The sequence below is a fragment of the Sesamum indicum genome, linkage group LG12 (assembly GCF_000512975.1).
Source record: "Sesamum indicum cultivar Zhongzhi No. 13 linkage group LG12, S_indicum_v1.0, whole genome shotgun sequence".
In the NCBI taxonomy this organism is placed as follows: Eukaryota; Viridiplantae; Streptophyta; class Magnoliopsida; order Lamiales; family Pedaliaceae; genus Sesamum; species Sesamum indicum.
Window position 1 is genome coordinate 2,080,561 of NC_026156.1, and position 12,099 is coordinate 2,092,659.

At 36.2% G+C, this 12,099-nt stretch overlaps 3 protein-coding genes across 4 annotated transcripts; 1 reads left to right on the plus strand and 2 right to left on the minus strand.

Moving 5' to 3' along the window:
• Nucleotides 1–3,514, minus strand: LOC105175075 (uncharacterized protein At4g15545). 2 transcript variants are annotated; one of them, XM_020698543.1, is made up of 10 exons: nucleotides 3,240–3,514; nucleotides 2,873–3,157; nucleotides 2,696–2,764; nucleotides 1,742–1,795; nucleotides 1,531–1,594; nucleotides 1,291–1,362; nucleotides 948–1,202; nucleotides 721–766; nucleotides 546–624; nucleotides 1–442 (listed from the first exon to the last, which is right to left on the minus strand). In XM_020698543.1, the coding sequence occupies exons 2-10, from the start codon at nucleotides 3,155–3,157 to the stop codon at nucleotides 350–352; spliced, it is 1,017 nt and encodes a 338-aa protein (XP_020554202.1). In that variant the 5' UTR covers nucleotides 3,240–3,514; the 3' UTR covers nucleotides 1–349. The 2 variants fall into 2 exon arrangements, with proteins under 2 accessions (XP_020554202.1, XP_011095702.1); XM_011097400.2 differs by having other exon boundaries at nucleotides 2,873–3,513.
• Nucleotides 4,262–6,787, minus strand: LOC105175077 (sperm-associated antigen 1). The gene is made up of 3 exons (XM_011097401.2): nucleotides 6,507–6,787; nucleotides 5,662–5,850; nucleotides 4,262–5,159 (listed from the first exon to the last, which is right to left on the minus strand). Exons 1-3 carry the CDS (start codon nucleotides 6,669–6,671, stop codon nucleotides 4,719–4,721), a joined length of 795 nt encoding a protein of 264 aa, XP_011095703.1. The 5' UTR covers nucleotides 6,672–6,787; the 3' UTR covers nucleotides 4,262–4,718.
• LOC105175078 (alkane hydroxylase MAH1) lies at nucleotides 9,809–11,601 on the plus strand. The gene has a single exon (XM_011097402.2). The coding sequence runs from the start codon at nucleotides 9,914–9,916 to the stop codon at nucleotides 11,423–11,425; it is 1,512 nt and encodes a 503-aa protein (XP_011095704.1). The 5' UTR covers nucleotides 9,809–9,913; the 3' UTR covers nucleotides 11,426–11,601.

Consider the following 12,099-nt stretch of genomic DNA (forward strand, 5'->3'; position numbering starts at 1 on the left):
TACAGACTAGCAGCACACATAGCCAGCAATATTAAAAATGCCATCACTTACATATGTCGTTACTTTAAATAAAAGGACAGAGACATATGTCCTGAAAAGATTATGCTCTCATTTGATAATAAGATTGTTGATAGCAGCATTTGTACAACTTTCAATCAAAAATTTGCCAGCAATTACTTGGAGGAAAGGAACTGTATTTGTTTAATATGGACTAGTTGTAATTCTGGCGGCCCTGAGTACTCGGACAACACATCTCCAGAGTAAACGGAGAAGAATCAAGCATTCAATCAGCCAATCGGAAAGCAATCTTAAACGAGAGAAAGCACAAAGCGTGCTTATAATAGTACTTCTAATGCATGTTGCGGTTAAGCAACCCTTGAAATGATATATAGAGATCTTTGTTTTCTATCCCAAAAATCTCTTCTGCTTTTCTCAACGTCTCCTGGAATTGTGAAAAATAAAGAGTAAGAGAATAAAAGACTCGAGCATTTTAGACAATTACATATGGCACTTTGATATAGAACGTCAAGGGAATTTGTGAATACCTCACGCGATTGTCTTTGTGCATTTAATTCCTTTATATTAGCGAGAAATGCACTGAATTGCTCAAGTGATAAACGACTCCTGCATTAGCCAATATAAACCCCAAACCATAAGGTGAAGAAACCATTGCGATATTTTCAGTCACAATATTATCAAGGCAAAAGATGTCAAACTCACCTGGCTTGACGGAAGAACTCCTTTCCATCAATTCGAGGAGTACGAGCTACATTGTTTAATAATCAAAGACAATACACCCATTAGGGACTTATGGTGGATATAAGGATTCACAGTTAATTACTGTAGAGATTAAACAGAGTAATTAAAAAAGAATATCTTGAAGCTCAGGAAGAGAAACTACTGGTGATTTCTATCTGGGAAAAATATCAACTCAAATAATTATGAACCTGGCGGTGGGCGTGCCCGAGGAGGAGAGTTAGCTGCCGATGATTGCTGGCTGGATGGGTACCATGATGAAAGAGATCCTCGTCCCTCATAATGAGTTGTAGGAGAAGTAGCGCCGGAGGTTCTCTGCGGAGAGCCAGCAGCAGAGTACCTTCTCGGGGACACGCTAGCAGATATCACTTTTGGAGTTCCAGTAGGAGTAAGACGCGGTGTTATATATGGCGTGATAGAAAATCTTTGCCCAGCTTGTTTAGAGACTGTGACCAAGATATAATCAGTATGATCATTACCTATACTAGATGAGAACCTTGGAACTGGACATAACAGACAAATGTGTTCACATACCATCATCATTTATGCTTGCACTGTCAGTAGAGCCTCCATAGGAATGATGTTTTGTGTAGCCATTTGACTCATCTAAAATATGAAGCAAACAATCGCACAGAGTCAACAATTTCAGATAGAAACAGGAAAAGAGACGGATACAGTCCCGGAATTGTAAAACAAACATACCTTTTAAGAACATGATAGAACTGGTTATCATAAAATAATAATGTAAAATATATAGTCAGAACATAAAATTACCATTTGACGAATAGGCCTTGGGCACTGTTTGGTCATAAGTGCCAATATCTACAGTTTCCGTTTGCTGGTTGCAATAAAAATCAAAGTTTAGCCTTGAGATTAGAGCAAATAATATCAGCCATTACAAAGAGATGACAGCAATCTTGGTGTTAAGCAAAGAAGCAACAAATTCAACAATAACAAGAGAGAAAGGTTAGTACAGCAAACATACTAGTGAATTTTCCTCATTCAGTGACTGCATCAATTGCCGCTTAAAAGACTCCAGCTGTCAGAAGAAAAGAAGTTAGATACTCCTTCAAATGTAACACAGGCAAACTGAAAGCTCAAAGTACTAAAACCAATACAACACAACACGAAAGGAGCAATGCTGTCCAAGTTGGGGAAGAGAGCAGAACCATAATAAATGCCAACCAGAGTTGTGGGTATAGAGAGACTAGGAAGTAGGGACTGGAGTATGCGAACATTAATATTGAACTGTGGTAGAATTTGCAACAGCCATTTTTAGTGCAAGTACTGGAGACCAAATTGTATTTACCACACACAACCTGTGACAGAAATACAACTAAAAGGAACCCAAAAAACTTGGGCATCTAATGTAAGTTTAACAGAAAACCTTAACATTAACTCATCAGTTCTGACCAGCAAAAGTCGACGTGAATTAGCGAGGATCAATAAGACAGTTGTTTCTATGGAAATAAAATGTTCCAATAATCTTACATTGCCACAATTGAGAAAAGCAAACACAAAAATCACTTTTCATCCTCAGATAATTCATAATTGTGAAACTCTGAAATCATACAATGACTAATAATTGATTGATTGAATCTTAGCTTTGCTTGAAGGCATTACATTCTTCTTTCGCATAAAACAAATCAAATGACTCAGATTAGATAATTTTTACACTAGTTTCTTGAACAATATTATATGAACTCACGGACCTATATGATGCAACCTTAATTTCCAGACTCGAATGGATAAAGTTTTACCAAACAATAACACCAACAACTACGATAGTAGTGCGACATGAAACGAACATAACTGAATAAACTAATATTCATCCTCCGTTATCCACAATAAAAGAAGTAAAACTTGTAAGCATTTGATTGTTCCCAGTTTAAAACTAAATGATATCTTACGAAAAGCAGTGGTACAATATAGGAATTACCTTGGCCAGATCACGACTGAGCTTCTTTGCAGTCAGCGCCAAGGAATCTCTCTCCTTCAATAACTTCATCTGCAACCCAGTTTGTGACAAAAGCTTAATCGACCAACTTTACAAGTACAAAAACAGGTCAACAGTTTATCCTTTTCCAAATTAGAATTGGCTCGAAATCGAAAATACATTATCTTCGCGCGTGAGTTTCAGCCGCAACTCGGCGTCTTGATACGCGCTATCTAGCTGGGAGACCTTGTCCTCAAGCTCCTCAATAAGCCGGTCTTTCTCGTGGAGCTTCTGCCGGAGCCTCCCCGCCTCCGTCTCCAGCTTAGAGACACGCGACGCGATTGCCATGGAAGTAATCTTACGCGCCAGATCCAGTTGGTCGTACGGGTCCGTGGGTATGACCGACAATATCTCGTCGGGCAGATTGAAGTCAGGGCCGACCCGACCGCCGCCGCCGTCCGCCATCTACCAACAAGTAGAAGCCTTAATTTCGACGAATTGATTAACGAAGTTTGAGAAAATAGAAAGGGGGGAGGAGGGGTGTTACGAGTGGTTTGAGGAAGTTGGAGAGTTGTACGTCGGAAAGAGTAATAGCGTAAGGGAAATTTGAAATTAGGAATTTGATGTATTAAGAGGAGAAGGGGTGCAAGGGAAAGTTGGGGGAATGTCAAAACCGAAACGTGGTTGGTGAGAGAAATATGTGGAATGCGGTGGGTTTGTCTGGGTTTAAAATTTTGGGTTTTCCCTCCTTCCCCTCCACCTCGACCTCCACCTCCACGGCACTGGGTGGGGTGGGGGGTCTTTCTTTCACTTGCTTTTTGCCTTGGTCTGTCTCGGGGGTCCCCAGCCATTTTGGCTTATATTAACGTTGGAGATTCAAAATTTTAGATAATTTTATTGGAATCATTTATTTATTCTTACGATAATTGTTTGTTGTACTTATCTGTCGAAAATTAATAATTATTTATTTAATATCTAATATAATAATGATATAAAAAATAAAAATTAATGTTCATCCTTGTTCGTGTTAGTTGTGCTTGTCCAAAACCAACTACTACGTTGTTGGTTATTGTTCAATATTATTAAAATTAAATCAAATTGAGATGAAGTATGCGGTGGATTCGCAATTTTTAAAGTTAGATGAATAAACATTCTCTTATAATTTGAATAGTTTAAGCTATGCTCAGTAGAAATAATACAAGTAAGCTTTAAATTTTTAATACATTTTTTCTGTACTATCACCTTTATTATATGTGTATGTCAGTGCGAAATTGGTGAAAGGCAAAATTGAAAAGTGCGACATTCAGCAAATTGCAACAAGTGGACAAGAGATCGACATTAAAGTTTTAGAATTGTGTGTCAGCGGTTCTTATTTTACTGAGATGATGCCCTGATGCCCAAAAAGCATCCCCTTCCATTCTTAAGCAATTCTTTTTAACTGGCGAGAAAGCGGAGGATTCATGCCGCAATTTTCAGCAGTTGGCTGCTGCTTCATCTTTCTTGAAACTCACCTTTTGGCTATTTTCCCCCCCAAACACACACAAAAAAGAAAGAAAAAGAAAAGAGAGCTTACATGAGTATTTGTATATTACATTAAATTCTGAATACCATGAACACATAGAATGATGCCCCACATAAAAAGAAAGAAAAAAAGAATACACCAATGGTTCTTGATCTGCCAAGACATCGAACACATCAGATCATTTTACCGTCTGTCCAAAGTCTCCGGCAGCTCATAGGACTGACTGTGAAATTTTGAACTGCAGTATCCATAGGTCCATTAGCCCTTAGATTCCAACATATACCACAAGTGTAAAGCTAAATGCGTACAATGGATGCTCTCTCTTTTGCGGATGAAAGTACATTTTAGCCAGTCAAAAAGCAGCTCTTCAAGTGCACTGTGTTGAGAACGCAAATGAGACAATGGGACAATGACATTCTCCATCCAGAAATAGATTTAACTCTCAAATGCGTCTAAGTGGAGCTTTGTTGCGGTGCTTTATAACTGTGTCTGCATCTTAAGCAATTACTTAACTGCCCTTACACCAACTGTTTTAACACGAAATCTATACTGAGGCTGAGAATCTTCATCATCACCATCATCATCATCATCATTTTCTTCTTCGCTTGAGTCATCTTGAACTCTGTCCCACCTCGAGTAGTCAAGATGGGAGTGTCCCTTTGGTTTTGGAATTGTTTGCCACCCCAAGGATTGTTGATCAGGTGGTCTTTGAGTGGTCTGATCCTGGGAGGTCAATGGTTCAGTTGTTAGCCTAACATTTTCAAAACCACTTCTATTATTATCTGCAATTGCAGCATCATGAATTGCATCATCTTCTCTCCTGTGGTGATCTTCCACCTCTTTACTATCTTGTTCTTCTTCCTCATTTTCTTCCCAATTCGCTTCATCTATGTAATCATCATCTTCTTCAAACTCTGCTTCATCTTCTGGTATGGGAGCAAGTGACTTTCCTTGAACAAAAGAAACCAACTTTATTGACAAAGCACAGAGATTGGTCATAACAGGTTTGAAAGAATAAAAAATGATTAGCTATTCTTTCCACAACTATATTACACCACAATGCATCTCAGTTCACTCAATTGCTGATGTAAGAAAACCACAGTATTTTTAATATACATACTTTTCATTTGTTCCTCAAGGGAGACAGACGAAGAGTCTTTAGGTCTGCAGTCGGAATAACAACAAAACAACCATTTTACGAGTACACAGTAAGAACGCAAGCACGACTAATGAAATTACTTTGGAGGCAACATTACATTGGTTAGCAATATATCAACCACACGACTAATGCACTCACCCCATGCTATGCTTTTGCAGTAAAGACATTAGCATAAAAGGAAACAATATGACAGATCACATAAGGAAAAGAGATACCAACACTCGTTGCATTCAACAGTAAAATTGTCAACTACATTTCAAGTACAGCGAAGGAAAATGAAATAACTACCAGTTGTGTCTTCAGACGGGCTTGAAGATTCTGGTACACTTCTGATGATGGATTCAACTCAATTAGCCGGTTGACATCAAAGAGTGCTGAATGATACTCCTTCAGTGTGACCAAAGTTTGAGCACGCAACATTAGTGCTCCAGTGTGCTGGTGATCAAGCTCCAGCACTGAGGTGCATTCTTTTGCTGCCTGCAATAGTTTAGAATAAGGTGGACGAACTTAAAAAGATTGGCATTTTCCCTAAGAAATGTGCGTTATCATTATATTGACGACTGTAAGCATAGTACAGCAAAATCTAGTAATCTGGCAACTTATAGATTAACCAAATCTCAAAAAGACCGTTCTCAAATAGTCAGAAACCTTTTCAATTTATTACATGACCAATAAGGAAATTAGATGACAATCATAACCCGACCACATTTAGAACTCCTAAACTACAACATTCAATTTCAGGTCTATACGGATATTATGCTTCTCATTTCTGTATCTTTGCACGTAACCAAATCATATAACAAGAAATACAAACCATTCAGATAAAGAAACATTCAAGCTTCCTGATGCAAACTAACATTACATGCCTCCCTCAACCCATCTTCCCATTTTTCTCATGCCACACAGAAATCACAGTCATCATTCCGCTATTCACTTGATCAACAACATAACAAACTTTAAGCGTTATACACAAGCGGCTTCCAATGCGAACAACTTACTAAACAACAATTAACAACTTAAACCACTTAAGCTTGCAAGCTCATGCTGTTCAACTGTAAAAACAAATACAAAATTCAGATAATAAGAAGGGGGACCACAAAAGAAGGAACTTCATCTTCTTCAGCGGTAAATACCTTGTCGAAATCGTGGAGTTTGAGATAACAAGCGGCACGATTGCTGTGGAGGGCAATCTTCTGGGGCTTGGTCTTCGCCATGGCAAGTGAGTCCGTGTAATAATCCAGAGCTTCGGCGTATTTGCCGTCCCTGTACATCTGGTGCGCTCTCTCAATCTTATTCATCGCCGGCGATCACACAAAGCAAACGTCGGATCACGAATCTACTAATGATCTGTCGCAAATGCGCTAGTATTTGATTTTGGGGCGAAGAAATATATGCGAACAGAGTAATTGAAATTGGGAAGCGTAAATGGGGCTCCCTATACGGAAAAGGCTAAGGCCCATAATAGTTTCCTCGCGAAGGAAATAACCGGATTTGGGTCCAAAGAGATTGAGGGTCTGGCCCACATTTTCAGCCCAAATTGTCATGTGGGCCTTCCAACGTTGAACAGACAGACCACCAATGATAACACCTTCTAGAACAAATAATAATAATTAATTAATTTTATTAATAATTGCAGGGATGATTAGTTTCTAGTTTCTTCTATTTCTTTATACATATATATATTAAGGGTGGGAAGAAAAGTCAACCCTTATTTTTGTTTATGATTATCCAATAGCGATCATTGTTAAATATCTTTTATATATAAAAAGAGTACATTTGAGTTGATGAGTTTAATGTTATGAGTTAAAATGTGAATAATAAATTCTTTTTTAATTTGTTTGGGTCATTTTAAATTCAAATAATCTGAAATCGTTTAACTCTCCGTTTTTTACTGAGTTTTGTCGTTTATTATTTTTTTTTTTCAAACCCTTACTTTAAATTCAAATATGGTCTAACAATCTCTACTGTTAGGATTTGTATTCTCCACTCTATTACATATCATAACACAAGCAATCCTGTCTTATTTTGATTGTAAGAAATTGAATATCATATCTCAATGTTAGCTATCGTTATATTTTTATTATAGAAAAATTGAGATCATATTTCAATGTAACCTGTGTTTTCCCATAAAATTTAGTCAAGGTCTTTAAAAGTGAATCTTGTTAAATGCAATTTTCAATAAATAAGATATGATCCAAGTCTCTGTTGTGAAATCTATAAGACAAAATACTATTAAAACCACATTGGGAAGACCTCAGTTATACTCATTCAATCCCTAACTCGTGTAGATTGTAAGAGAAATATAAATGAATGTCGTAAGGGTTGCAGAATTTGTAATTGAAACATGAAAGGCAACAATTTATAGATTATCTGTAATTGTACAATTTCACCACACCATAGATACAAAAATGATCAGGAATAATTACAATGAATCCATACACATTTGAGTTTAGGATGGCCGTTCGTATAGACCTTGTAATAACGAAATGAATTCAAAACTCGTTTGAAACTGTGAAACAATCTTGATACGATTTTAAAAAATTGCATCCCGCTTAAACTTGGTACACATACAATTTTTGCAATTTGGTCTACCCAACTCTCGTAATTACTCCTCCGTCGGCCCAAAAGCTGGGTGAATTCACTGTCATCTCAAGAAGAAATAATTAGGGTTAGGTTTGGGACCAACCACCTAATTTTGAATTGAGATCTCTCGTACTTATCTCCCTTTCGTAGGTGATTAATTGAGTAGCATTAATGATTCCTATCAAATCTAGACCGTATCCTTATCCTACTTTTTAATGCAATCAATTTTAATGTAATATAATGATTTTTAGGTACTTTGGAGACTATAAAGATTAAAATAGTGTGAAATACACTTTGCCCCTTTAAACTAGTCGTCATGTAAAATTTATCCCCTTAAACTAACAAATGTAACACTTATTTTCTTGATTGGATAAAAATGCCTCTCATATCATAAACAATTATATTCTCAATATATTTTAATATTTTATACATTAAATTATCATCAAATTATTTTCTAATTATTTTTTTAATAAATATTTAAATTAAAAGTTGAGTATAAAGTAATATATATATATATATATATATACTATCTATAAAGAAAATGCATTTTTCTCTTATAAATGAAGGTTATGACACCGTAACATCAATTCTATTATTATGCCGATAATACCCCTAAGTTGATTTTCTTTTTGTTCTTTATTGCTTTCTTTCTTCCTTTTAAATCTTTTTTAGAAATATAATGTATCGATCTATATATTTTTTTATTCATAATAAATTTTAAAACATAAACTATTATTTATTATATATACGTAAGGACAACATGCTACGATGGTTGGTATATATAGTGGGTACATAAAAAAATATAATATAACCAACAACCCATATATGCTCTCTAAAAGAAATTGATGAATATACATACTTAGCCAAAAGTTAAATATTTTTAGAAAAAAAGTGAATAAATATATTCTATCATATTTTTTTTTAAAGAAAATAGAAAAAAGGAGAATTTTCATCCTACAACTTTGATCGGAATTCATTTTTGTCCTTTAACTTTGAAATATTAGATTTGATCCTTTATCTATTAATTTTGTGTAGATTTGGTCTTTTAGCCTAATTTAAAACTCTTTTACCCTTTTGATTATAGAATTTAATAGTTCATCCTAATACTTTTAAAAGGTTCAACACGCTTTCGTAATAAACTTAAGCCTCTATAATTCATAGCTTCTATGTGAGTATTAGTTATGAGATGCAAAATGAATGGAGATGAACTAATTAATTTTTTACCTATTTTTTTCTTTTTTCTCTAATAACCCCACACATAATCTTTGAGAAAAGATAATTATATAAGTTCTTCTTTAATGAATATTTTTAATAAGTTTTTAAATTAATTTTTAAAATATATCAAATTTTTTTAATAGAAGATTAATTTATTTATTTTTCTACAAAATGAAAAAAAAATGACTAATCAATAGAATTTGAAAAATGATAATTTGTTTTTAAATATTTTTTTTATATCAAACAAGGAGAATTATTTAAAAATATTACTCTTCTTCAACCAACTTATAAAATAATTATTATTCTCTCTCTTTTTGATTCTCCCTCCTTTCAACGAACCAAATGAACCCTAAAATACAGCCATTGGAATATATTTCTTTATCTGTTTAGTTGAATATTTAATAAAATCTTATTTAAAAGGCCATGTTCATATCCATATATTCATTGAATTGAAAAGGCATAATTAATTTCTAATCACTGCATAAATTAATTAGCATACCAACAAAATAAAATTTTAATAACCAGAAATAAACACACCATTACGTGACGAAACCCGAAATCGAACAGAAGTGGACAGTTCTACTTTCTATGTAGAAGTTTTGTATTCTTCTGAATGGGGATATATCTCCAACTTCTGTGGTCACTTTTTGATGTTACTTAATGATTGGAAGTTCTTGCTTTAATCCAAAGGGAACTCAAATAAATAGCAAAGCACAGGGACAGAGATTTCCACTCAGTTCCAATGGCTACCTTTGGATATCCTGAGATTTTCTTCTTCACCTTCATCGTTATTCTCCTTCCTGCAGTTTTGAGAAGTAGAAGCTGGAGAAAAAGCTCGGGGCCCACGAATTGGCCGCTGCTTGGGATGCTGCCCTGGCTTCTTCGAATTTCTCGTCGGATCCATTCTTCTGCAACACAACTTATGAATGAATCTGGTGGCACGTTTGAGTTCAAAGGTCCCTGGTTTTGCAATATGGACATGTTGATTACCTGTGATCCTGCCAACATCCACCATATCTTTAGTAGAAATTTCTCAAACTATCCAAAGGGTCCTGAATTCAGGAAGATTTTCGACGTCTTGGGAGATGGGATTTTCAATGCTGATTTTGAATTGTGGGAGCTTCACAGGAGAACGACTCTGTCGTTCTTCAGTCACGCCAGGTTCCACACTCTCCTTGGAAGGGCTGTTTGGGGGAAAGTGGAAACTGCACTTTTGCCCGTTCTTGACAGTTTCTTGGAACAAGGGGTTGCAGTTGATTTGCAAGATATTTTCCAGAGGTTCAGTTTTGATAATATCTGTAAGTTGGTCTTAGATTACGACCCGCAGAGCCTGTCTATCGATTTGCCTTACGTTCCATGCGAGAAGGCGTTCAATGGTGCCATTGAAGCCCTGTTGTACAGGCACATACTGCCAGAGAGCCTGTGGAAGCTGCAAAAATGGCTTGGAGTCGGTAAAGAGAAGAAACTTATGGAAGCTTGGAAGGCCTTTGATGAATTCATATACCCGCATATTACCTTAGGGAACGGAGAGCAAAAGGACGATGCCAAGTTGTTAACAACATTCCGAAAGGCATATGAAGAGAAAAACATAGGTTCTTCCAATGGTTTAAGAGTCTTTCTGAGGGACACTGCGCTAAGTTTGATGTTCGCAGGCAGAGATACCACAAGTACTTGTCTTACATGGCTTTTCTGGCTAATTGCCAAGAACCCCCTAACGGAAACCAAGATCCTGGAGGAGATGGAGTCCAAATTGCAGCTGAAGGAGGACAAGAAGTGGAGGTTCTTCAGTGTGGAAGAGTCCCGCAAGCTAATTTACCTCCATGGAGCATTGTGCGAGTCACTCAGGCTGTTCCCTCCGGTGGCTTTGGAGCACAAGGCTCCAATTGCACCTGATACCCTTCCCAGTGGTAACTACCTCGAACCAAATACTAAAATAATAGTGTCATTCTACTCAACAGGAAGAATGGAGTCAGTATGGGGAAAAGATTGCTTGGAATTTAAGCCTGAGAGGTGGATTTCAAAGGGAGGAGGAACAAAGCACGAGCCATCATACAAGTTTCCAGCATTTAACGCCGGGCCAAGAACCTGTCTTGGTAAAGAAATGGCGTTCGTTCAAATGAAAATGGTTGCTGCCGCTATCATATATCATTACAACCTTCAACTTGTGGAGGATCATCCAGTGACCCCGAGTGACTCAGTAATACTTCAGGCCAAACATGGATTGAAGGTCAGGTTGTTCAGAAGAAATGTCTGATTAATGAGGGCAAAGTTTGGGGTAGCTTGTAATGATATAATGACTGAGAATTGCAATCTTGCTAGCTATTTTTCATCTCAACAATTGTAATAACCATCTTAAGTACCTTATTGTTTTGTTGGCTGTAAAATTCAACTGCATATTTAATGAAATAAAGGGAGATGTGAACTAGTTCAGATGTCGGAGTATGAGTATTTGATTGAGGGAAGAATTATTTGAGTTATGAACTCGAGTGATTTCTTCGTTCCTAAATTTTAGTGTCATTCTAATGTGCATTGTTATCTACAGATACATCTTACTACAAAGCTGATATATTTAGGCCCACCCTAACCCATCTCTGGTGCTTTTCCTACAAAGCATAATAAGCTTTTTAGAAACTACTGAATATGATTTGGATTTTGAATTATATCTAAACCTGTGCTGGAAGAACGGGTCGGGTTTAGGTAATTTGGGCTGGGTTGGTCGAGTGAAAAAGTGAAGAAATTAAAGTGTACAACAAGTAGGAAAGGTTAGTAATGTCACTCATAGGATCTTTTTTTATTAATTCTTCTTATTCATCTGCATCTGGATAATAATTCTACCAATACAATTAAATAAGCCGAAGCAAAGAGGGGAAAGAAAAATGCATTCTTCATTATAAGACAAATTAAATAAGATTGTACACCCGAGCTTAA

Coding starts and splice junctions, on each gene's coding strand:
- LOC105175075 (XM_020698543.1), bottom strand. CDS start 3,157: ATGGCGGACGGCGGCGGCGGTCGGGTCGGCCCTGACTTCAATCTGCCC. Junction 2,765..2,872: donor AACTCACGCGCGAAGATAAT/GTATTTTCGATT, acceptor ACTGGGTTGCAG/ATGAAGTTATTGAAGGAGAG. Junction 767..947: donor TCGGGCACGCCCACCGCCAG/GTTCATAATTAT, acceptor TAAACAATGTAG/CTCGTACTCCTCGAATTGAT.
- LOC105175077 (XM_011097401.2), bottom strand. CDS start 6,671: ATGAATAAGATTGAGAGAGCGCACCAGATGTACAGGGACGGCAAATAC. Junction 5,851..6,506: donor AACTCCACGATTTCGACAAG/GTATTTACCGCT, acceptor AAACTATTGCAG/GCAGCAAAAGAATGCACCTC. Junction 5,160..5,661: donor CCCGTCTGAAGACACAACTG/GTAGTTATTTCA, acceptor GTTCAAGGAAAG/TCACTTGCTCCCATACCAGA.
- LOC105175078 (XM_011097402.2), top strand. CDS start 9,914: ATGGCTACCTTTGGATATCCTGAGATTTTCTTCTTCACCTTCATCGTT.